The following is a 25,380-nucleotide window of genomic DNA, read 5'->3' on the forward strand; positions in this document are numbered from 1 at the left end:
TACGTCATTTCCGTCCAGGCCGGAACTCAAGATGGCTGCGCTGTTGCTGAGGTGACTTTAGCTTGGGGCTGGGAGTCCGTGCCTGCGACCCTTAGGGGACCTGAATCGGTCCCTCAGGGTGGTGACAGCGGCATAAGCGTGGCGGGGGACAGAAAAGGACCCGTGGCTGTGCAGGCCGCGCCCCGGGGATGCTAGCACCCCCACCCCACCCCCGGGCTCCGAAGGGCTTAGAGGTCACTTTGTATGGACCAGTGGCGCGGTTGTCACTCTTCCTGCTTCGCCCACGTCTAAAGCCTCTTCCCAACTTGCTCTTGTGGTCTCACCCAGGTCCGAGCCTCGAAAAACTAATTTCGAGATCACTTGGCCCCAAGGCCTACAGTTTGGGGGTGGGGGTTTAGGGGCTGTAGGGGGAGGGGCTCCTTGGTGCACCTAGTCTATGTTTCCTGACCCCTGGCAGGTCTGCTGCTGCAACGCGTGGGGACTGTCTGGCTTCCAAATGCATCCCTCCCGTGCCAGGGTTAACAGCGGCAGCCCAGAAAATTCACTTTGTTTTCATTTTGGTTTAGCGTTGTGATGGGGTGGGTATCCCCTTCCTTTCTCCAAAAGCTAATTCCTGTCCAGAGACATAGCCTAGATTTTCTTGTGTTCTTAATTCTTCACTCTTTAGGTATCGTTCCCAGAGCCTTTATAGTTGTAAGACTGTAGTTGCCCCTAGACACTTATGGTACAAATCCCAACACAGTTTTGTGTCTGTCCTATTTTTGGAAATGATTTGTTATGGAAATTTAGCTTCAGTGCTGTTGAAATTCCAGTCCCTAATTCTCCCAAATGTGTTTTCATTTCTCTTTCCACTTCAGCCATGCAGTATAAAAATAGAGGGGTTCTGTTTAGTTTTTCTTTGTTACAAAGTGAGTCTTTGGGAATTTGGATCAGTCATCTTTATCCTTCATTTTCACTTGGCTGTGCATTTTCCCAGGCACCTTTTCTCTGAGATAGGAATGGAACAAGTTTTCCAGAGCTGCGTCCTGCAATCTGAATTATTTGACTGTCATTGAATGCTTTCAAATTCTTTGATGTATCACATGTTGGTGAATGTTAGGGCATGTTGGGTGAATTAACATTTAGCTTGAAATGATCATATTGGTTCTAAACATTTCATTTTAGGAGTTTCAGGATTAGTATTTAGAGTCTTCATCTTTGGGTTCTTCCTGGATTCATCAAGACTCAGATTGAAAATACTTGAAAAACAAATTACAGGGACTGGAGAGACGGCTCAGGTGTTAAGAGCACTGGTTGTTCTTCCAGAGGTCCCGAGTTCAATTCCCAGCAACCACATGGTGGCTCACAACCATCCATAATGAGATCTGGTGCCTTCGTCTGGCCTGCAGGGATACAAGCAGGCAGAACACTGTATACTTAATAAATAAATCTTTTTAAAAAATGGTTTAAAAAAAGAAAAGAAAAACAAATTACAAAAAGCAGTTTAAGTCCGCTACCCCACCAGCATTATACTGAGTCCACGTGAGTCAAGCTGTAGGTATACCCTGCTGTAGTCTTCTGTCATTCAGATATTCATTGTCAGTTCAGCACTTACTGAGAATAGTTTGCTTCACCTTTTGTTCCCATGTAGGCATGTGATTGGTTGTGTCTAGACTACTCATTGGTTATTTCTAAAGTAACTTTTCCCTCATTGGTTGTGTTTGGACTGCACCTAGGTGGCACACACCTCCCCCTTCCTAAAACCATATGGTATGACATTTATGGGACATTTAAATTATATTGGGCATTATAAGTAATAGAGAAATTATTGAAAGTGTAGGACTGTGCAGAAGACATATGTAAATGCCACACCATTTCACATAAATGACTTAATCAGCTGCCTGTGAAGGCTCACACCAGTAGTCTCAGCACTTAGGAGACTGAGACAGGAATGGTTGCTGTAAGATTGAAGCCAGCCTGAGCTATAGAGTGAGGCCAGCCTGGGCCACAGAGTAAGATCCTGTCGCAAAACAGAACACTTGCTTCTAGCTATAACCTTTTACACTTTTTTTTCCCACTTTTCTTTATTGTGGGTGTGGGTGGGTGCTCATGTGCTGTGGCGTGTGTGTAGAGGTCAGAGGACAATTGTGAATCCTAAGGGTCCAGCTAAGGTTGTCAGACTTGATGGGAAGTGCCTTCGCTCTCTGAACCATCTCACTGGCTCCTAGCTGTAACATTTTAAGCTCCATTCCCAGCGTAGAAAGTCTTTGCAGAGCTTCTGGTTTCACATGGAAGATGAGGGTAGATACCTGCTTTCATATTTCAAATAAGGTTATGGAGTTTCTAGGGCTTGCTTCTGTAGGGGCCTTGTGTAAAGCTTACATTGGTATTTGGGGAACAATAGCACTAGACGGAGCATGCGATAGATTCCAACCCACATCTGCAAACTCTTGCTGGGTAGCCGAGTGACTGGGCCTAGCTTGGTGTGAGGAATGTGTGCCCTGCAGCTTCGGAGACAATTCAGTTGATTTAAAGAGATTTGTTCCCACTTCTTTCTAAGAGCCCTGGGTGCACAATGTCTGCATTCACCTCTTGCCTCCAAAGGGAAGAGAGAGAACTGAGGAGGGTTGGTTGGATTTTTTCCTTCAAATAATGGCCCCTTCTGATGCTCTGTTGTAGAGCATAAGGCTCCTGAATTGATTGTGCGTCTAGTATCAGTGGTGTAATGGACATCATGAACCCATTTAGAAAATTGTTGGATCTGTTTGTTTTGTTTTATTTTTTGAGACAGGGTTTCTCTGTGTAACAGCTCTGGCTGTCCTGGAACTTGCTCTGGAGACCAAGCTGGACTCAAACTCCCAGAGATCTGCCTGCCTCTGCCTCCTTAGTGTTGGGATCAAAGGTGTGTGCCACCACCGAACGGCTAGATATCTAACTCTTAAACTATTAGATGTAGGGTTTTACATTTTTTAAAATAAATTACCCAATGCCCGAATTGGCCATCTATTGTAATCAGTTTGGTGACTACCCTAATTGTCACCAGAGAGCTGTTATCCAGTAACTGATGGAAGCAGATGCCGAGATCCACAGCCAAGCACTGGGCTGAGCTCTGAGAGTCCCCCTGAAGAAAGGGAGGAGGGACTGTATGAGCCAGGGTCAAGGTCATGACAGAGGATCCCATAGAGACAGCTCACCTGATCTGTGAGTGCATGGACTCTGGACCAACAGTTAGGGAGCCTACATGGTACTGACCTAGGCCCTCTGCCAGTGTTGTGTAGCTTGGCCTGTTTGTAAGGCTCCTAGCAGTGAGATCAGGACCTGTCCCTGGTGCTTACCTGGCTTTTGGGAACCTGTTCCCCATGCTGGATTACTTTGCCCAGCCTTTATGCAGGAGGAGGAGCTCTGTCCTACCTCAGCTTGATGTGCCATGCTCTCTTCCAGCCCATGGGAGGCCTGCCCCTTTCTGAATGGAGACAGAGGAGGAGTGGATGGATGGGGAGGTGGGTAGATGGAAGTTGGGGAGAGGGAACAGTAGAGGAGGAAGGGAAAACTGGTTAGTATGTAAAATAAAGGAAAAAAAAGTTATTAAACAAATAAATTACTATTTGATAAGATATTACTATTTATTTGTTTTTGGTTTTTTTGATTTGGTTTTTGAGACAGGGTTTCTCTGTAGCTTTGGCTGTCCTGGAACTCACTCTGTTGAGTGACCTCAAATTCACAGAGATCTGACTCCTCTGCCTCTGACTACTGGGATTAAAGGTGTGCCACCCCCACACGGCCCAGATTGATGGCTCTTAAAGAGCTCTTATATCTCCACAGTGCCTTGCACATAGTGAATAATTAGTTATATAGAATTAACACAGGTAAATGTTTTGATGTCTAGAACTTCATTGTGGTCACTTCTTAAATGTCCACATGTTGGAAGGAGAGAAGAGACTCTTTGCAAGTTTTCTGATTCCCACATGTGTGTTGTGGCATGCACCATCACACAAAATAAATAAAATGTAATTAAAATGTTTTAAATTATTATGTGTATGGGTGTTTTGCCTGCATGCATGTCCATGTACCACGTGCGTGCCTTGAACCTTCAGAAACCAGAAAAGGGCATTGGGTTTCCTGGAACTGAAATTATGGATGGTTGTGAATACCATGTGGGTACTGGGAATTAAACCCTGGTCCTCTAGGAGAGCAGCCAGTGCTCTTAACTGCTGAGCCATCTCTCCAGCCCCTGTAATTTCTTTTTTTAAGTAGCAACTTTTAGGTAGAAAACATAATTATTCTTTGTAAATACTTTTTTGTGGGAATGGTAAAGAATCTTTGCTTTCTTATGTTTTTTTTTTTTTTTTAATACTATATATGAGAGGTTTCGTGACTTGAAGTTTATCTCTGCTCTCTGGAAGTTGATGGTAGGTTTTTAATTTTAAAGAATGAGTTGTTATTATTGTATGTGTGTGTGTGTGTGTACTTGGGTGTGCGTGTGACAGTCGGAGGACTTTGTACAGTTAGTCATCTTGCATCCTTGAGCGGGCCTTGTGGGATTGAATTCAGGTTGTGTAAAGTGCTTTCATCCACTGAGCCATCTCTCCAGCTCCAGATGGTAGTTTTTGAAATGACCTGGCTTAATATTAGGACTGTCCATCCTCAAATCCCTTGTTCTTCAAAATTTAATTCATCCATATGGAGCCGGTCTCTGCCATCCGTAAACTGTGTGCTTCCCACTGTCAATTACTTACTCTGGCTTATTTGTTTTTCAGTGCTGGGATTAAACCCAAAGCCCCACCCTTTGAATGTTAGGCAAGCACTTTACCACTTAGCTATTAAAGTCACTGCCCACCCCTATCTAACCACTTCCTGTTAGGACCTAGCTTCAAAACAACAACAAAAACATCCCGAAGACAAACTTGGAATCCTGGCACTTGGGAGATGGAAGTACTTTAGCTACATAGTAAGTTTTGAGGCCAGCCTAAACTACATGGGACCCTGTCTTAAAAAACACACAACAAATTTGTTTGTGTGTAATATTATTGGCTCTCATTCTCTCATCTAGTATTTGTGTTCATTTAAAACTTTATTTGCATTTGTAGGTAATATTTCTGGTTGTAGCTTAATTTTTTTTTGTTTTTGTTTGTTTGTTTGTTTGTTTTTAATTATTAAGAGAGGATCTTATAGCACATGCTGACCTGAAAATTGCCATCCTCCTGTTTCAGCAGCTCAGCTGCTAGAATTATAATCTTATTACCATATCCTACTTAGTTATATACAGTCTGTCCCTCTCTCCCTTCCTCCCTCCCTTCCTTCGTTTCTTCTTTTTTGAGACAGGGTCTTGTGTAACCCAGACTGGCCACGAACTCAGTATGTAGCTAAGGCTGTTCTTGAATGTCTAACCCTTCTGCCTGTGTTCACCAAGTGCTAGGATGACAGGTGTACTCCCCATGCCTGTCTTCAGGTTGTAGTTTTTCAGCCGGAAACTAGGGACACTGTGCTTACCTCTGATGGTTTTGACACTGGAGGTGGAATCCAGGGTCCCATGTGCATTAAGCATACATTCTACACTGAGTTATACCCTCAACCTTCATTTCATTTTCAGTCAGTCTTTCCACGTCTCATGTAATACAAAGGAGCCAGGCATGATGGCTCATCCCTTTAATCCCTGAGTTCCAGGCCAGTCTGGTCTCCAGAGCGAGTTCCAGGACAGCCAGAACTACACAGAGAAACCTTGTTTCACAAGCTAGGACTACATAAATAGTAATAATAATATAGTGCAAAGGTGGGGAAGTTGATATGCTGGTATTGGTCTCTAAATTTGTATTCTTGAATCTCTTGCAGACACCTTGGCCGTCACTGCCTCCGGGCCCACCTTAATTTTCAGCTTTGTCTCAGAAAGTAAGTTTTGAACTCTATTGTTGTGGAATATTCCCTTACACAGTGTGAACATGTGTCATCACTGTGATTGGTTTAATAAAAAGCTAAACAGCTAGTAGCTAGACAGGAAGTATAGCAGGGGCTTCTGGACAGAGAGCTCTGGGGGGAAGAAGAAAGGCAGAGTCACCAGCCAGACTTTGATAGGCAGGATAGACAGTAAGAGTAAAGGTGACTGAGCCACGGGGGAAAAAAAAGTAGATTGAAAGATATGGATTAATTTAAGTTATAAGAACTAGTTAGAAACAAGCCTAAGCTATAGGACGAGCTTTCATAATTAATAATAAGTCGTTTTTTGTGAGCTAGTGGCCCAAAGAAAAATCTGTCTACATACTATGAATATTTTATATTATTAACTCTTTTCCTCATGAAAAGGCAGTAGAAATCTGGGTGTGGTGGTACATGCCTTTAGTCCTTGCACACTGGAAGCAGAGGCAGGTGGATCTCTGGGAGTTTTATTTTTTCCTGCTAAATATTTATTCCTAGTTGTTGACTTCAACAACTTTTTTTAAAGGCTTATCTTGGAAATATCAAGTACCTTATACTTTCAGAAAATGCGTAAGAATCGTACATTTTGGGTTCTTTGTTTTGGTTTCATTGTCTTGATTTTTGAGGAAGTCTTGGGTGTTGAGCACCATGGTGTTGAGCTTCTGTGATCCCCTGTGTAATCCTCTGTTGTGCTGGCATTATAGACACCCACTGCCATACCTGGTGTGAGAAGTCCTATGCTCATTTCATCCAGGTTCATCAACTGCTAACATTTTTGTTTGCTTATATAACAGGACAATATACAGCATAACTTTACAATTAAGAAATTAACCAATGAATGCTTATCTGATGCAGAGCTGATTTTCAAATTTTCTGTTTGTCCCAAATGATGTACTTTATAGAACTACGGCCTTTTCTTTTCCTGCAGACAGAACCTGGTCAGGCTCACAAATGCACTTACCTGTCATGTTTTCCATTTGCTTTTGATTTTTTAGGGTTGGGTTTTGTTTTGTTTTTAGACAGGGCTTCATGTAGCTTAGGCTAGTCATTGAGCTTGCTGTGTGGATAAGGTGATACAGAAGTCCTGATCCTTCTGCTCAACCTAAATGCTAGGATTATGAGCTCTTTTGCTTTTGAGTCAGTTTCTCTTTGTAGCCCAGGCTGGCCTTTTACTTACTATGTGGTCCAGGCTGGCCTCGAACTCCCAGTCTTCTTGCCTCTGCTGGTGTGTGCCACCTTATCTCTTTATGTCTTTACTTTTTTTTAATTTTAATTTTATGTGTGTGGCTGTTCTGCCTGCATTATTTTCTGTGTGTGTGCTACATTTATTCAGTGCTGAGGAGGCCAGCTGGATTGCCTGGGACTGGAGTTACTGTTGTGAGCCACCATGTGGGTGCTGGGAATCAAACTCGGGTCCTCTGGAAGAGCAGCCTCTGCTCTTAACTTCTGAGCCATTTCTATACCCTTATCTTTAATATATAATTAATGTGTGTGTGGTGGGGCTCGTGGGCGTCCAGGTGGATGTAAGAAAACATCTTGTGGGAGTGGTTTTCTCCTCCTACCATGTGTGTCCAGGGAGATCAAATTCAGGTCATCAGATTTGTCAGCAAGCACCTTTCCCCACTGAGCTATTCTCCTGATCCAACCCTACCTTTCTTTAAAAAAAAGACATTTTAGGGGACTAGAGGGATGGCACAATGTAAGAGCATGTACTGTTCTTACAGAGGACCCAAATTAGTTCCTAGCACACATATTGGGTGGCTAGCACCTGCCTGTAACTCCAGCCTTATGGCATCCAACACCTTCTTCAGACCTCCTCAGGCATCTGCACTAACATACATATAACCCACAACTAAAAATAAAATAAAACTTTAAAAATATACTTTTTACTACTACGTAAAATACGCACTTTGGTTCTTTTTGAATCTCTTGTATTTTAGTGCTGTTCCTTTGGGGACCTCAGCTAAGGAAGAGATGGAGCGGTTCTGGAATAAGAACACAAGCTCAAACCGTCCTCTTTCTCCTCATATCACCATCTACAGGTAAGGGCCCAGAGCGGGATGCTCTAGAGTTGGCTTATTTTACTTTCTCTAAGTATCTTACTGAATAATAATACAGTACCCGGGAGCAGTGGGCCGGGCAGTGATAACAGTACGGCCTACATTAGCACGCAGCTTCTTAACTTGTGGCTTGTCAGTGGAAGGAAGAGTCTTGAAACAAGTCAGCACCAATTAAAGGATTTCTGAATGCACAGCTGCCGAAAAGAAAATTCAAAAGCAAACAGCTCATGCATCGGAAGTGTTTCTGGTATTGCCTGCCTGCTACATTGAAGACTTCACTGCAGCCATGGTTCTGAGCACACAACACACATACTTTGTACTGTACATTGCCACCACACCACACAACACTGAATGCTGTCTACAATACCTCTGCTTAGATTTGAGGCTGTGGTATGTTTTGTTTTATATTGTAGTGTTTTTATTACACATACAGAGTGTCCTGCTTTTGGAGAAACCTGATGGTTTAATTATGAAAAACTGACTTTTAGTACTTTTCTACTGTGATTCCTCAGCATATAAGTATCAAAATCTTTTAGTATTGGAATGTATTATGCTAGAATGTTTGATCTCAAAAATTTCTGTTTGTAGTCCAGACATGGTGGCACATGCCTATAATCCCAGCACTCGGGAGGCAGAAGCAGGCAGATCTCTGTGAGTTCGAGGCCAGCCTGGTTTACAGAGTGAGATCCAGGATAGCCAGGCTGATCCACAGAAAAAGCCTTTCTCAAAAAACCAAAAAGAGGGCTGGAGAAATGGCTTAGAGGTTAAGAGCACTGACTACTCTTCAGAGGTCCTGAGTTCAATTCCCAGCAACCACATGGTGGCTCACAACCATCTATAATAAGGTCTGGTGCCCTCTTCCAGTCATACATGCTGTATACATAATAAATAAATAAATCTTAAAAAAAAAAACAAAAAAGATTTAAAAATAAATAAATAAATAAATTGCTGTTTGAGGCTGATCAAAGGTGGTTCACTTGGGGTGTTGAGGCAGGAGGATCAGGAGTTTAACCCTGTCCTCAATTACATAGCAAATTCAAGGCCAGCCTGAGCTATAAAAAACAAAAACAAAACACACAGATTCATACTTTTGCACTTGTGTTGGAAATGTGACTCTTTCCATGAAGCTGAAATTAAGTTCTCAGGCTGAGAAGGCGGTTCAGTAAGTGGAGGTTCTTGGCACTAAGCCTGACGACCTTTGATCATTTGGTCCCACGTGGTGGAAGGACAGAGCTGACTCCAGAAGTTGTCCTCCGATCTGCATTTTGTGTACCATGATACACTAAATTAATAAATGAAGTATTTTAAAATAAACAAACATGTTAACAGAGGCTGGGTTCTTTTCCTTTGGTTCTAGGGGAAATCCATTACTTTTTGCAGTTTCTAGCTTATTTATTGGTGTTTTAGACAGACTCTTACATAGCTCAGGCTGTCTTCAGACTGTGTATAACTGAGGCTGACGTTGAATTTCTTACCCTGCTTCCACCTTCCAGATACTGAATTACAGGTTGAATGTCACCACACTTGTCTTATTGCACATACCCTTTAGACTTCCTCTTTCTGTAGGGCAAACCTTGCTTTCTTTTAAGGATTCCTATTTTACACAAAAGTTACACTCTTTTACGGTCATTGTTTACTTTGATGCTCAAATTGTTCTAGCAGTGGCTACTAGAAGTTCCTTAGTATGGCATCAGCATTGAGCGTTAGACGGGCTCATCACTACCAGCACATCATTGACTTTAGGTCCTCTCGCTGGATAGAGTTGAGATATATACTGTGTTTGCAGTCATGTGTGTGTGTGTGTGCAAGCATGTGTGTGTGGGGGGGGCGCTATATATACATTTATACATACGTGTTTATGTTTGTTCATCTCGTGTTCAGAAGTAGAAGCGCTAGCTGATTTTGTTTTTGTCTTCTAAGAGAACCCCTGTAGATCTTTTTACAAATTAAGAACAGATAAATAAGCACTAATTCAGCGAAGCATCTTGAGCTTTGCTGCCCTCTTTCCTTGGGTTCCTGCCAGGGGATACTGGCCATTTTTTTTAACCACCTCCACAAATACCACAACCCTTCAGGATTTTTTTCCAACTCAGATTCCAGAAATAATTTTAATTGTAGAAATTGGGCATTGTACCCTAACAGAAGGTTAATAAGAGATCTTAGTAAATGGTGAGAACCTGCCTCAGGAATGAGAGAGGGAGTTGGAAGGGGTAGTTCAAATAAGCCTGGACTTTCGTCACAAGTCATTTGAAAAAAAAAATTACATTAGGTCCATTTATGGAACTTTGCATGGAAAAAGAAACAGCAGGAAACGTGAGTCTATTTCCTAGATAATATGTCAAGGAAGGATGTCTGAAGCAGCTAACTTCGTACTTTTTTTCTGTTTTGTCCTGCATCGTCCAGACTGACCGTGAGCTGTTGCTTATTTTTGAGGCAGGTCTCACCGTGCCACCCGGAGGTTACAGGCATGAGTCACACAACCAGCATGATTGCTTTCTGGTTGTATAAGCTCTAATTGGTACCAACATGGGGACCCTGAGTGAAAAGAGTTAGAATTGTATTTGTTTCCTCTTCTCAGTGGTAGCAGTGATTCGGTTTGTAAAATCAAGAGATAACTTTTTTTTTTTTTCCCGAGACAGGGTTTCTCTGTGTAGCTTTGGAGCCTGTCCTGGAAATCACTCTGTAGCCCAGGCTGGCCTCGAACTCACAGAGATCCTCCTGCCTCTGCCTCCCAAGTGCTGGGATTAAAGGCATGCGCCACCAGCTCTGGATTTTTTTTTTTTTTAGATTTTTTAAAAAAATAAGTCATTTTTCTTGTTCTTTTTTGCAATGGATCCAACCCAGGGCCTCATGCAGGATACATAAGCATTCCACCTCTGAGCTGTGTTCAGTCAAATTTCTTATCTTCAAATTAGAAACTGGATATAGGGCTGTGAAAGCTAGGTGGAGACTTCTTGTTTTTTGTTTTTAAGGATTTATTTTATGTGTATGAATGTTTTGCCTGTGCACATTTGTATATTCTAGATGTGTGCTTGATCCCTGAGAGGTTAGAATGCTTGACAGATCCCCAGAACTGGAGTTAGAGATGGTTGTGAGCCACCATTCAGGCACTGGGAACCAAACTCAGGTCTTCTGCAAGAATAACATGTGCTCTTAACCATTAAGCCATTTCTCCAGCCCCGGATGGTTTTTGCTTTTGTTTTTCTTTTTCTATTTTATTTTTAAATTACGTCATCCAAACCAAAAAACAAACAAACAAAAAAACCCTGCCATCCTTTTAAAAAATTGTCTTTGTATGTTTCTTTGTAGTTGGTCTCTTCCCATGACAATGTCCGTTTGCCACCGTGGCACTGGTATAGCCTTAAGTGGAGGTATGTATATATTTTTACACACATGCACACGCACACACGCACGCACATTCACACACAGATCTTTGTGTGTATAAAGGGATCTTTGAAGAACTGCTGTTTCTGACTCTCATCCCTGCCTCCTTTGCACCTCAGCAACCTGATTTAGAGTGAATGTAAGTCCTTTAAGCTTGGCCGGCCGGCCTTCCTTCCTTCCTTCCTTCCTTTTTCCTTCTTTCCTTTTTTTCTTTCTTTCTTTCTTTCTTTCTTTCTTTCTTTCTTTCTCTCTCTCTCTCTCTCTCTCTCTCTCTCTCTTTTCTTTCTTTCTTTTTTCTGAGACAGGGTTTCTCTGTGTAACATCCCTGGCTGTCCTGGATCTCACTCTGTAGCCCAGGCTGGCCTCAAACTCACAGAGCTCTGCCTTCGCTTACCTCTGCCTCCGGAATGCTGCGATTAAAGGTGAGCACCACTATCGTCAGGCTCCCTTTAGGCTTTGCATTAATTCATCCCTTTAACAATTAACTATGAGTTCCCACATTCCCATTATACTTGTATTATATATTAGCAGTAGCACTTGCTAATCTTATAGAGGACTGGGGTTAGGTTTGGTTCCCAGCACCCACATGGTGGCTCACAACCATCTCTAATTCTAGTTCTAGGAGACCTAGCACCCTTTTCTGGCTTCTCTGGACACCAGGCACACAGTTGGTACACATACATATATGCAGTCAAAACCCCATACAGATAAAATAAATAAAAATAAATCTTTAAAAAAAGTAATTAAAAAAAAAAAAAAAAAAGAAAACAACAGCAAAAAACAAGACCGGGTAGGCTTTATCCTGTAGAAAATGCATCAAGAATTCTCGGCTGGTCATGGTGATACACGATTTTAATACCAGTACTCAGGAGGCAGAGGCAGTCCAATCTCTGTGTATTTGAGGCCAGCCTGGTCTACATAGTAAGATCCTGTCTCAAACAAGCAAACAAACAACAAAAAAGAGTTCCTGTTCCCTTTGAGATTCCCTAGGTTGTCATTTTATTTGTGATGTCTCCTTACGACTCAGAATTAGCTACATATAATTTTGAATATAGGCTGTGGTGATTATTGTTTACATTGATAATTGGCATAGTTAGTCTTGGGCATTTCAGAAACTGTCTAATCATATGTAGTTTAAAAATCTTGTTCTCAGCCCTTTGTACATTGTGAGTACATTTGGTGTCTGTATTCCCAAGATGGAAACACATGGGGAAACTCTCACCAAAGGTGGAAGTGCTGAAAAGTGCTTTACTATATGTTAGTGCGTGAGAGATTCCAGGGAAGCAGATGGCCAGCATGTCAAGTGATTAGTGTAACAACGCTGTAGATAATATAGCGGGGTCCTGCCAGCCTGAGTTTTGATGGTCACTTGGACAGCTTTCCCAGGTTCCTTAGATGTTTTCATCTTTATTGCAGGGCTTTCTAGGAAGAAGTGTCGGAAAGAGTTTTGGCAGCTTCTAGGAGTTGCAGAACACTTGCTGACAGTCACACAGCCCTGCATAACACTTAGCAGATGTAGAGCCTGCAGGGCTTGCATTTTCGGGAGATTCGGTGGGGCAGCCTGGGCTTCTCTGCTGTTTTGCTGTTTGAAGAGTCTCTTCTCTTTCACCCGGGTGTTAGGAGGGATCTCGAGAGGCTGTTCCCTGACCTGACATATTGGACACCCGAGATTTAGGAGACCTCAGATTTAATGTCTTGGGGAATTTTCAGGTGGGGTGCACTGGAACTCCTGTAAGTCAGGCAGACTCCAGACTCAGCAGTCTTCCTGACAGATCTAGCGGTAAGAGGGCTTGTAGACTGTCAGTGATGTTTGTTTGTATTTTAATTGTGAGGGGTGTTAGAAGGGGGAATGATTGGTCATACTGCAGTTTCCTATTACCATCAGAGTCCTAGTGACCTCCCCTTCACCACAAACTTTGTTCCTGGTGCTGGAGGCTGGAGATTGAACCCAGAACCACATCCGTGCTAGGCCAACACTTCACTCCTGAGCTAAAGCATTAGGCCCTCTCACTATAACATGAGTTTAAATTTTTCTATTTCTTTTTAAGACTTGTGTGTGTGTGTGTGTGTGTGTGTGTGTGAATGCCACATGTATTTGGAGGCAGATCCCTTGAAACCAGTATTCAGGCAGTTATGAGCCACCCGCTGTAAGCTGGGAACTGAACTTGGGTCCACTGGAAGAGCAGGATACTTTTAACCACTGAACCATCTCTCCAGCCCTGTCCTACCACCATTCTTTTTTGAGACAGGTTTTATGTAGGCCAGACTAACAGACTGGCCTCAAACTTTATATGTAGCCCAGGATAGTCCTGAACTTTCTTTTCTTTTCTTTTTTTTTTTAAAGACACAGTCTCATTGTGTAGCTCTGGCTGTCCTGGAATGCACTATGTAGACCAGGCTTGGCCTTGAACTCACAGAAATCCTCCTGCTTCTGCTTCTTGAGTACTGAGATCCAAGGCCTGCACCACCACTCCCAACAGTCCTGAACTTGTAATCCTCATCCTTTATCTCCCAAGTGCTGGGAATAATAGGCATGTTCTACCATACATGTTTTATTTGGTTGATTTTTTTTTCATTTATGTTTACAAGTGTTTTTCCTATATGTATGTGTATGAACTATGTGCATGCCTGGTACCCAAATTGGCCAGGAGAAGACATTGGCTTCCCTAGGTCTGGAGTTGCAGATGAACAACCACATGGTTGCTGGAAAATGAACCCAAGTCCTCTGGAAGTGCAGCCAGTACTCTTAACTGTTGAGCCATCTCTCCAGTCTCCCATACATGGTTTTATGTGGTGCTAGTTTCAAACTCAGGGCTTGTACATGTGAGTCAAGCATTTTGGCAGCTGAAGTACATCCTGACTTAACTTTTCTCTATTTCAAAGTGGTTTGGAATTCTATCAGGTAGCCGGGCGGTGGTGGCGAATACCTTTAATTCCAGCACTCAGGAGGCAGAGGCAGGCGGATCTCTGTGAGTTCGAGGCCAGCCTGGGCTACAGAGTGAGTTCCAGGAAAGGTGCAAAGCTACACAAAGAAACCCTGTCTCAAAAAACAAAAACAAAAAGAATTGTCAAGAGTTTCTTAGAACCCAGTTTAACACATTATGTTACTTGTAATTAATGGGATGCTTGCTTTTCTCTCAGGGGTCTCTCTTTTTGGCCTGTCGGCCCTGCTGCTTCCTGGGAACTTTGAGTCTTATTTGATGTTTGTGAAGTCCCTGTGTTTGGGGCCAGCACTGATCCATTCAGCTAAGTTTGTGCTTGTCTTCCCTCTCATGTACCACGCATGGAATGGGATCCGACACTTGGTAAGTTAATTGTGGATTTGTAGTTTCCTGGATAAAGAGGGTGGGAAGGCCGGGAGGGTCCCCCTTCTTTTACCTTTGCCTATCCTCCCACCCCCTTTGATGCTGGGCTCACTGAACCCAAGGCCCTTGCACATGCTATACCTCTAACCACAGAGTTATCCTCCTTTTCTTGCTGAGACATGTGTATATATATGTATGTATGTATGTGTGTGTATGTGTGTGTGTGTGTGTGTGTGTGTGTGTGTGTGTGAGTGTGTGAGAGTTCCAGGAAAGGTGCAAAGCTTTATATGCTGTATAGACCAGAATGGCCTTGAATTTGTGGTTGTGCTCTGCATCCTAGGTGCTGGGATTATAAGCATGAGCACCACACATGGCCCAACCTTGTCTGTCTGTCAGTTTTAATTTTATTATTTATTTATTATTCATATTGTGGTCGGGGGCTTGAACTCAGGTTGTCAGGCTTGACAGGAAGTGCCTTTTCCTGAGCCATCTTGTAAGCCCTCTAGTACCATTCTTAAGGCTAATTGTACTGGATCTTTACTCAAGTCCTTTTGGGGAAAGCTAAACAAGGCCCCTCCCGAATTTCTTTATGAGTATGTGTTAGGCCAGTACTGAAAGGGATCATGGGAACTTTCCCACTTTTAAGAGACATACAATTATTAAAAGACCCTTGAAACCAGATCTGGCAGAGAAGACATAGCTTTCAGGTAACTATGAACTGGCCCTGTAAGTTGTCAAGCACGATTCTTGACACTGGGAATTGAATTATGAGCGAGATAAGCAGTTATGCTTTCAGTGTAGCATTCCTTTCCACCCAGAGTGACAAGTCTGGTTAGATCAAGTGTATCAACTTTGGTTTTCCTCACTTTAGATTGTACTGAGTAACTGGAGAGAATGAGAGCAAACACAAACACAAAGATTCCAGCCAGGGTGGTTTTTGTGCTTATTGTTATGGTTTGTTTTGTGCTACTGGGAATTGAACCCAGGATCTTGTGCATGCTAGACAAGCACTCTACCACATAGCTATGTCTCCCATCCTTTTTTTTTTTTTTTTACACTTTTTACCAGTTTAAAATTGATTTTTATTTTTATTTGTATGGGTGTGTTGCCTGCATGTCTGTGCACCCACCATGTGCATGCATATTTGTTGCCTGTGCAAACCAGAAGAGGATGTAGTTATGTGTAGTTGGACCTTTTGGTTGGATCCACCAGCTTCCCAGTAATGACACAGAGACTTATTAATTATAAAAGCTTGGGCATAGCTTAGGCTTGTTACTAATAGCCCTTACAACTTAAATTAACCCATTTCTATTAATCTATATTTTACTAAGTGGCTCGTGGCTTTACCCGTCCTCCAGCATGTTTTGCTCTCTCTGTGTCTCCTGGCAACCCCATCTTTCTTCTTCCCAGCATCCTCTGTGTCTGGCAGTCCCACCTATACCTCCTGCCTAGCTAATGGCTGTTTAGCTTTTTATTAAACCGATAAGAAGACACCTTGGCAAAAACACATCTTCACAGCATGCAAAAAGATTATTCAACAACAGTTATGAGCCACCTTGCGGGTGCTGGGAACCAAACTTGGATTCTCTGGAGGAGCAGGCAGTGCTCTGAACATTGAGCTGTCTCTCCAACCACTCTTTTTTTAAAAAAATAATTTATTTAACTTTATTTTATGTGTGTTGTTGTGAGGGTGTCAGATCCCCTGGGACTGGAGTTACAGACAGTTGTAAGCTGCCGTGTGGGTGCTGAGAATTGAACTCAGGTCCTCTGGAAGAGCAGTCAGTTCTCTTAACCGCTAAGCCATCTCTCCAGCCCCACCCACCCCCCTTTTTAAAAGAAGGTCTCATGTAGTCAAGATTGACCTCAAACTCACTATTTAGCCAAGAATGACCTTGAAATTCTTATTCTCACAACTCTAACTCCAAATTGCCGACTGCTGGGATTTTATAAGTTAGTGCTACCATGTCTGGTTTATTTATTCTTGGCTTTTTGAGACAGAGTCTCATAAAACCTAGGTTGGCTGTAAATTTGCTGTGTATCCAGGACTGGCTTTGAACACACCCAGATTACTGTTATATTTTCAGACAGGGCTTTACTCAATTGCCCAGGCCTTGGATTCATCATCTTCCTGCCTGGCAAGTTTGAGCATTGTAAGAGTTTGTATTTTGTGATCCCTACTCTTGTGTCCTTCTCCAAGAAATAGTTAAAATGTATTTTTCTAGTCTTCCATTATTTCTGAACCCAAGCAAAGTGTCAGTTGGATGCTTTTGTCTTAATTTGACCTTTTATAACCTCCACATCAGAGCCAGCCTCAGAGACAATCATTTTCTGGATTTCAGTCTGGTCTAGTAGACAGTTGAATGAAAAAAAGTGAGAGACTAAATGATCTATTAAATTAAGTGTGTTTATCAAGTGTTCCCCGGAGCAATGTTCAGTGATTTGAAGTGACTTTTATTCCTGAGGGAGACAGTGGAAAGAAAAGGCAGTTTCATTACTGGCTTTCGACTCCACAGAACCAAACTGTAAAGAAAATCAGCCAAGGGCTTCACATCCTGGCTCAGGCAGGGGCTCATTTCTGTCTGTTTTTGTCTTAATACGAGTTAGACTTAGGGATCACCTGGCAATCCTAGAACTCAGGCTTTTTGCCCTGGTTCCTGTCCATTTTGATAATCTCTTTGTTGAGATAAGTGAGGCACCTAAAGGCTTTATTAAGCCCTAAATCTGCTTTTAAGTTTTTCTTCTAACAAGCACTAGCTCTGGGTGCAGGTCAGGTTTTAACTGTTTGCCATGAAATTGTATGTCTTAGCAGTTGCCTGGCTGAAGGTCTGTCAGGATGGGGAAATGGAATGGTTGTAGAGGAGGAAATGTAGACCTTTGACCTGCCTTCTAGAGGCTTCTCTTGCTGATACTACCCAACAGGACTCAGTGTCTCAAGAAGCACTGTGCCTCTGTGAGCAAAGCAGCTCTTTGTGGAATCTGCTTCACACTTGATGACATCCAGGTGGAAGCTAGCTGGGCATTGAGACCAGGGGGTCCTCTCACCTTGCTTTCTTCCTGGGCTTCCTCTGGGATTTGTCTTCTGTGACTCCTGATTCAGTCAGTTTTATAGTCAGACTGGAGAGGTTCATGTGCTAGAATGTGTGGAGGCTGCTTTGTGTGCTAAGTATGAAACCTGAATGCCACTTTTTGCCCTAGAGCAGTGGTTCTCAACCTGTGACCCTTAGTTTCTCAAGTTGTGGTGACCACCCCCCAGCCATAAAAAAGTATTTTGTTGCTGTTTCATAAATATAATTTTGCTACTGTTATGAATCATAATTTAAATAACTGATAAGCAGGCTACCTGATAGGTGACCACGTGGAAAGGTCCCAAAGGGTCTCGACCCACAGGTTGAGAACTACTGCCCTAGAGTGTTCATACCCTTAGGGAGCAAGAGAGTCTAGAGTTTGGTTTTGTTTGTTTTGTTTTTGGTGCTGGAGGTCTAACTCAAGTTAGCACATAAAAGGCAAGTGCTTTACCACTAAACTATAGCCCCTACCCCACCCCACCCTGTTCTTAGTAGGTCATAGTAAAATAAAAAGTTTGAGAGCCAGGCATGGTCCCAGCTGTTTAGGAACCTGAGGTCAGAGGATCTCATGAGCCTAGGAATTCGAGTGTATCCTAGGTTAATATAGTGAAGTCCTGGATGGGAGAAAATGGGAGAAGAAGAAAGAAATTGAAAGTTAAGATTCTGGTGGTGGTGCATGCCTTTAATCCCCTACTCAGGCAGGCAGATTCCTATGAGCTTGAAGCCAACTTAGTTTACTTAGAGAGTTCCAAGCCAACCAGGATTATATAGGAGATCATGTCCAAAAAAAAAAGAAAAGAAAAAGACAGGCTGGGTAGTGGAGGAGCACACCTTTAATCTCAGCACTGGGGAGACAGAGGCAGGCGGCAGATCTCTGTGAGTTTGAGGCCAGCCTAGTCTACAGAGTGAGATCCAGGTCATCCCGGACTACACAAAGAAACACTATATTGAAAAACGAGAGAGAGGGAGAGAGAAACTTTAAATGAGGGAGATATAGCTCAGTTGTTAGAATGCTTGCCTAGCATGTACAAAGCCCTGGGTTTGATCTCTAGCACACATAAACTGGATACTGTAATCCTAGCACTCAGAAGGTGGAGGCAGGAGGATCAGAAGTTCAATGTTTTCCTTGGCTACCCGATGAATTCAAAATCAGCCTGGGATCCATGAGATCCCATCTCGAAAGAGAAGGAGAGAAGGCATTAGTTGTAGGTCCCAGAATGTAGTCTTTAAAATATCAGTCCTTGAGGATGAGCTCACCAAAGAACTCTGTGATTGACTACTGGAGAGTCACAGACTTAAGTAGTAAATGGCTTGAGAAACTTGGAAGTTATAACCACATAATGCCTTACACTGTGCAGAAATATGTTTGGGCCAGACATGGTGAACGCCGGTAATTCCAGCACTTGGGAAATTTAAGCAGGGAGATCTTGGGTTGTGCTCACCCTGAGCTACATGGTGAATTCTAGGCTAGTCTGGATTATACAACATGATAACATGATTCTATCTCAGAAAACAAAACCATGTTTTGAATGAATATCTTTCCAGAAACATTGATCTACATGTGTTCTCATGTCAGGGGAGGATGTGTACAGTCTGGAAGCTTTTGTATGAAGGGCCCTTGGCATTGTGGAGAACATCACTCAATCTATTCTACCACATGAGGGGACTTGATTGTCAGTCACTGGGGAAGAGGGTGGTAGGTACTGTGTTGTGACTTTCGGAAGAGTGAAATTGGGGCATAGGGATGTAGTACTTTTCTCTAGAATCCCATAGAAGGGAGGTACCCATTCAGCAGGTAGATTTCTGAGAAAGGAGTTGTGAGAGTGGCCGGGTTCTAATTACCGAAAATAAAACTAAAACTTGCTGGGCGGTGGTGGCGCACACCTTTAATCCCAGCACTCGGGAGGCAGAGCCAGGTCAGCCTGGTCTCCAAAGCGAGTTCCAGGAAAGGCGCAAAGCTACACAGAGACACCCTATCTCAAAAAACCAAACCAAACCAAAACCAAACAAACAAAAAAACTAAAACTTTCCCCTCTTTTTTTTCCCCCTACAGATGTGGGACCTAGGGAAAGGCCTGGCGATCCCCCAGGTACAGCAGTCTGGAGTGGCTGTCTTGGTTCTTGCTGTGCTGTGCTCTGTGGGGCTGGCAGCCATGTGAAGAGCTGAAATTCCAGCATGGTCCTATACATTATCACACTGATTTATGTTCCTGTTTACCACTCTTGTCTCCATCCACCAAGGTTCCCTCAATTTGTGTAGATGCCATGAGTTTCAGATCCCACTGGAGCTCAGTAGAGAAGCTTGAAGAACCGTATTAGTAGAGAAAGGTCCTTCTCCCTGGGCCCAGGAGCCTTACTTCCTCTCCACGTTTGACTCTGATTTGTGCTGAGGGTCGGCTTTCGGCTCCTTCTTGCTGAGACAGTGGAAACAATGCCAGTTCTGTGGCTGCCCTGGGTGCCACTGCCTGTGGGCTGTTGGCTTAAAGGATAGTTCTGTTCATTGGTCTGCTCAGGGCCTTTAGCACCCACACAGTGTGACTGAGAGAAGAGAGGTGGAGGTGGAGGGATTTGCCCTGCCCAGCTAGAGGGACAGAAAGAGAGAGTTGGATCTTGGAAGCTCATGCTTGGGGGAAAAGATACAGCGCTTTTGACGGATGAGGAAGATCAAAAAAATTGTATTTTCTGTTCTTTCTGTTTTTCACTTCTAATAAAATACCTTTAATGTCATGTTTTCTAATCTAAATTCTTGTACCGTCTTCTTTGGAAAGAATGAAAATACTACTCATTTCATGTTTGACTCTGAAATCTAGTGAGGGTTAGTAGAAAGGATCTCATTTCTGCCCCTTCCTTTGGGTCTTGGACATTTACACCCTCCAGAATGACCTTTCCTAGGAGAGAAATAGTTTGTTCTACAACTGACCACTGGGGGAAACTGAGGTAATCAAACATACAAGTAGTGAGAGATTTGGGTACTGCGAGGAAGTCTCAGGAAAAGAGTAAAGGGGGTCAGCTAAGCATGTTGAGAGCTTTTGGTTGGTTGGTTGGTTAGTTTTTTAGCTCAGGTTTCTCTGTGTAGTCCTGGCTGTCCTGGAACTCACTCTGTAGACCAGGCTGGCCTTGAACTCACAGAGATCTGCCTGTCTCTGCTTTCTGAGTGCTGGGATTAAAGACATGTACCACTACTGCCCAGCTCTGTTGAGAGCTTTGAAGGCCTTCCACAGGGTCCCATCCCATCCTGTGGATAGCTAGTTATACACTTCATGGTACAGTTCAGCAAGTATTTCTTTCAGTTAAGGACACCTGGCACCCGTGGAGGTGATAGCTGGGGGCTAATGACTTACAGAGACAGATTTGAGACGGTGAGGTAGGGGTGGTGAGGTGGGCAGGGGATGACTAGTAGAGAATTTTTAAAAGTGGAACAGGGTGTCAGAATCCCAGAAAATATATATAATAGGAAAACTTACTATTTTACCCCCACTGGGACCCTGAATCTTTAACAGGAGTGCTTTGTTTATGGTGCTAGGGGTCAAAGTCAGGTCCTTGTACATGTCCACAAGCACTGTATCACAGAACTAGTCCCCCAGCTAAAAGTGCTATCTTGATAGTTTCTCCAGTTCTGCAATAAAAGATTCATTTTGGGACTAGGTATTTGGCTCCATGGTTGTATGCACAGAGCCTTTGGTTCCGTCCCCAGCATCAAGAAAAACTCTACTCAGATCAGTCAAAGCGGTAGACTGAAGAAAGACGTGGCCATTGAACAGGAAGACAATGTGAACTCAGCGCTGGGGTGGGGTGGGGTGGAGTGCTGCTCTAGTAGACTCTTGAAATCTTTTGAGAAAGGGCCTCACCATGCATTCCTGATTGGCCTAGAACTTTAACCCAGGCTGCCTTCAGCTGGTGTGATCTTGTCTGCCCCCTGATTGCGTGTTACCACCATCCTCTGCTCTCGGCCATCTCTATCCTGATCCCCAGTAGTCACTTCCCCCTTTTCTCTAGACAGGCCCTGGGAAAGTCTTTTGTGGGGCTAGGGATTGAACCTAGGGTCTCATTCATGCTAGGCAAGCACAGCCATAGCCCCAGCCCCCACTGTTTGGTATTATTATTTTATTATTCTGAGACAGGCCTTACCAAGTTAAGGCCAGGCAGACCTTGAACTGATGACCTTCCTGCTTCAGTCACCCCAAGTAGCTGGAATCACAGGACTGTGCTGACTATCTTGGGAGGTTGTGCAGAGTTCCTCCAGCTTGAATCGGCTGTCTTCCAGGTTGTCAGTGTTCATGGGGAAGCACCTTTGGCTTTAGACTCAGCAAGGGCATTCAACTTAACCAGTGCCGGAAAGATGGCTAGCTTCCTCTTAACCAGTCCTGAAGTGTAACTGACACTCTTAATAAAGACCTGTTTGCCAGGTGATGGTAGTGCACACCTTTAATCCCAGCACTCGGAGGTAGGGGCAGGTAAATCTCTGTGAATTCTAGGCCAGCCTGGGCTACAGATTGAGTTCCAGGACAGTCAGGGCCACATGGAGAAACCCTGCCTCGAGAAACACAAGCAAACAAACAAAAAGACTTGCCGTCCTTTTCCCTGTTCTCTTCCCCAGCCTTCCCTCTATGGATTGCAAAAGATAGTCATAGAACGAGGAGAAAACCCAGGTCAGTAAAAGATTTAACAAACAATGTTTATTTGCCCAGGTTTGCCTTTACTCCTGGCCCATCATTTCTGTGCTCCACGTTTCTGAAAACAGTGGGGGGGTCTTACTTATTTCAGTCCCTAAAATGTCATCTCGGCCTCTTCCCCTGCAGAGCTGCAGCTTTGCATGTCTGGATCTCGGCTAGACTAGGACCTGCCTGCTTGGTATTCTAACACGGGCTTGCAGGTAGGGTCTTGGGAGAGTTAATGGGAGTTTGGGGACCTGGTGTGTGACCTGCAGAGGGGTGTGAGCTTTGCGTTTCATCTGCGTTGTCGCCGTCAATAGTCGGGGAGCTGGGAATTATGGTCGCATTTGCTGCTTGCTGTACGGTCTTGGTGACAGATTTCTTCTGTTTCTTCTGACAGTCAGGGTCATGGGGCTGTCGAGGTTAGAGTGGAAAAGATGATCATATTTCTTGTTAGGACTAGATAGTTCCCAGTCATCCTTAGAATCTGACTCCCTTTCTTCCTACAGCATGGGCAGAAGGTCGAGGTTAGGCCAAAAATAGTTAAATTTAACTTCCCTTCAAGACTGTTTTGTACTGGGGTTAGGGGTAGGGAACAAGATGGCTTTGTTTTGTTTCTTCAAACCTTAGCGATTAGAGATTAGACAGCAGAAGACAGAATTGGTTAGAGGTCCCTCCCCTTGCTGGATTGGCATAACAGTTGTTTTTTTCTTTTGGAGGAAGAGAGGAGGAAGGGGGGAGGAAGGGGAGGAGGAGGAGGGAGGAGGAGAAAGGAGGGCATAACAGTTTGGAGGTGGAAGAGACATGGAGTCAGTGGGGGTTTGGGTTAGATGGGAAGGCTAGCTACCTTGCCTAAGATTTCAGGACGCAGCCCATTAGAGGCGTTGAGTAGATCAGGATTCTTCTTTATCCATTTGGTGAGAGAGGCAGCAGCATCCGTTGTGCGGGAGGTCAGGGTCACCCGAGCAGGTGGTACCTTCAGGGGCATTTGCCAGGTGCCCATGAAGGAACCCCAAGGACTTGCCTAAAAGAAAAAGGAATTGCTCAACAGACCCTCATGGCTGCTAAGTGTCTGCCTGGCAGGGCTTGCTGGCCTCACATCCATTCTGTCCCTTTGGCATCTTAAAAATGAAACATCTGAAGGGATCATCTCCCCTCTTCCTCTCTTCCGCCAGTTACTGTTTTTTCAGCTCCTTTCCTTCCAACTTAAATTTTTGCATTCTTAGGCTAAGTGTGATAAAAGAGTCCCGTGCATAAATACTGTCATCTGAAAACATTGTTTATATATTCATCATTTTCAGGACTTCCATGTGCTAAGCCAGCACTGTTAGCTAAAACATTGGGGCACTCACAAATTGGACTTCAATTTTCTATGTTGTGACTGTAGCTCTGTTTTTATGCATCAGATCTTTTTTTGTTGTTTTGAGACAGCATCTCTGTATATAGTCCTAGCTGGCCTGGAACTCACTCTGTAGACCAAGCTGACCTCAAACTCACGGAGATGCTCCTGCCTCTGCCTTCTGAGTGCTGGGGCTAAAGGTGTGTGCCACCACACCTGGCTAACTCTTCCCATTTTTATACGAATGGGCGTGGGGAATCTCACCTTGGAACGGGGCACTGAAGGCAGGAGATGGCCTCGATCGTTGGCAATAATCTGAGTGTAGCCTTCATGGGTAGTGATTCTCTGTGGTGGGGGTGGGAAGAGAAGTACTTGAAGTCAAAGAGAGAGGGAAACAAACAGTGTCTGAGGGGCTTGGAGTACAGGCATGGGAGAGAAGAGGGTGGACCATTAGAGAGCTAGGTGACAGGGAGGCCATGAGGCCAGTCACCATAGACTGGCTGGCCTTGGATGACATTGAGCTCGGAATACCTCTTTTGTTGGCTTGGCAGGAGACCAGTTCTGCAGGTACTTAGGTGAGAAAGCTTTTTCATACTGTGGAGAAAGAGGAGAGTTCCTGTGAGGCTCGGAGTCTTCAAGCCCATGAAATGGTGACAGTTCTAATTCAAAACCAAAAGCCTCAACAGTTATATGAACTCTGACTCATTGTGACAAGGGGATATATAGGGAGGAAGAGACTTTAAAGAAGTGGGGACTAAGTGATGGGTAGCAAGACCTTGCCTCCCTACACACACACACACACACACACACACACACAAAGAAGAAGGAGGAGGAGGAGGAAGAGGAGAAGGAGAAGGAGAAAAAGAAGGAGAAGAAAAAACCCACTAAAATTTGAATTCTAAGCGAACAAAATGTTTTCTCCAAAAAATTCCAAAACTATGTAGACAGGGTCCCATTACCAAACTCTGGCTGGCCTGGAATTTCCTATGTAGACCAGGCTGGCCTCAAATTTTCAGTAATTACTTTGCCTCCTTGTCCTAAGTAACTGGGATTACAGGTATGTACCACAATGGTCAGATATGTGTGTCTGTGTGTGTGTGGGGGTGGGGGGGTGTCTCGTGGAGCTCAGGCTAGCTTTGGATTCAGTATGATAGCCAAGGAGGCCTTGAGCACCTGATCCTCCTGCCTCCCAAGTCCCGGGATCGCTGGGGAGTAGTACCTCTACACTTGTCTCTGTTAGTATAGCTTCAATTTTTCCAAAACAAATTAGGGCCAACTTTCATGTAAATAGCCATGACTTTGTTATTTGACTTACAAAGCCTAAAAGGTTTACTCTGGCCTGTAAAAATAAAACCAGTGCCTCCTGGCTTATATTCTACAAACTCAACTCAGGTCCTTTTTGCTTGTTCCTGGACCCTCCCAACTCTGAGATGAGACCCCACCTCAACCCACTCAGCATCTGTTTAGGGATCGGAATCTGATGGAGGGGGAGGTCCAAAGGTAGAACCGGAAGGTAAAATCAAACGTTAGGGCAGAGCACAAGCACTTACCTGGTTGGCACTGTAGTTAGTGGCCATGATCCTGCCCTGTTTACACTTGTTGCCTGGCAACTGCAGAAGAGCGGCCTTCTGGGAGTACCTCCCAATCAGCAGGGGTGGTCTACCTTCTGTGGCTCACACTGCCCCCT

The 25,380-nt window shown here is 43.9% G+C and overlaps 2 protein-coding genes across 2 annotated transcripts; one reads left to right on the plus strand and one right to left on the minus strand.

The window, feature by feature from the left end:
* Sdhc (succinate dehydrogenase complex subunit C) lies at window positions 1–20,445 on the plus strand. Its single transcript, XM_036202923.1, has 6 exons — window positions 1–51; window positions 5,809–5,865; window positions 7,830–7,931; window positions 11,259–11,320; window positions 14,475–14,638; window positions 19,757–20,445. The coding sequence occupies exons 1-6, from the start codon at window positions 32–34 to the stop codon at window positions 19,859–19,861; spliced, it is 510 nt and encodes a 169-aa protein (XP_036058816.1). The 5' UTR covers window positions 1–31; the 3' UTR covers window positions 19,862–20,445.
* A 1,920-nt stretch (window positions 20,446–22,365) lies between these two features.
* Window positions 22,366–25,289, minus strand: Cfap126 (cilia and flagella associated protein 126). Its single transcript, XM_036202767.1, has 5 exons — window positions 25,244–25,289; window positions 24,225–24,287; window positions 23,958–24,038; window positions 23,202–23,378; window positions 22,366–22,768 (listed from the first exon to the last, which is right to left on the minus strand). Exons 1-5 carry the CDS (start codon window positions 25,268–25,270, stop codon window positions 22,559–22,561), a joined length of 558 nt encoding a protein of 185 aa, XP_036058660.1. The 5' UTR covers window positions 25,271–25,289; the 3' UTR covers window positions 22,366–22,558.
* Between the last annotated feature and the right edge of the window lie 91 nt (window positions 25,290–25,380).

Source organism: Onychomys torridus, chromosome 11 (assembly GCF_903995425.1).
Source record: "Onychomys torridus chromosome 11, mOncTor1.1, whole genome shotgun sequence".
NCBI lineage: Eukaryota > Metazoa > Chordata > Mammalia > Rodentia > Cricetidae > Onychomys > Onychomys torridus.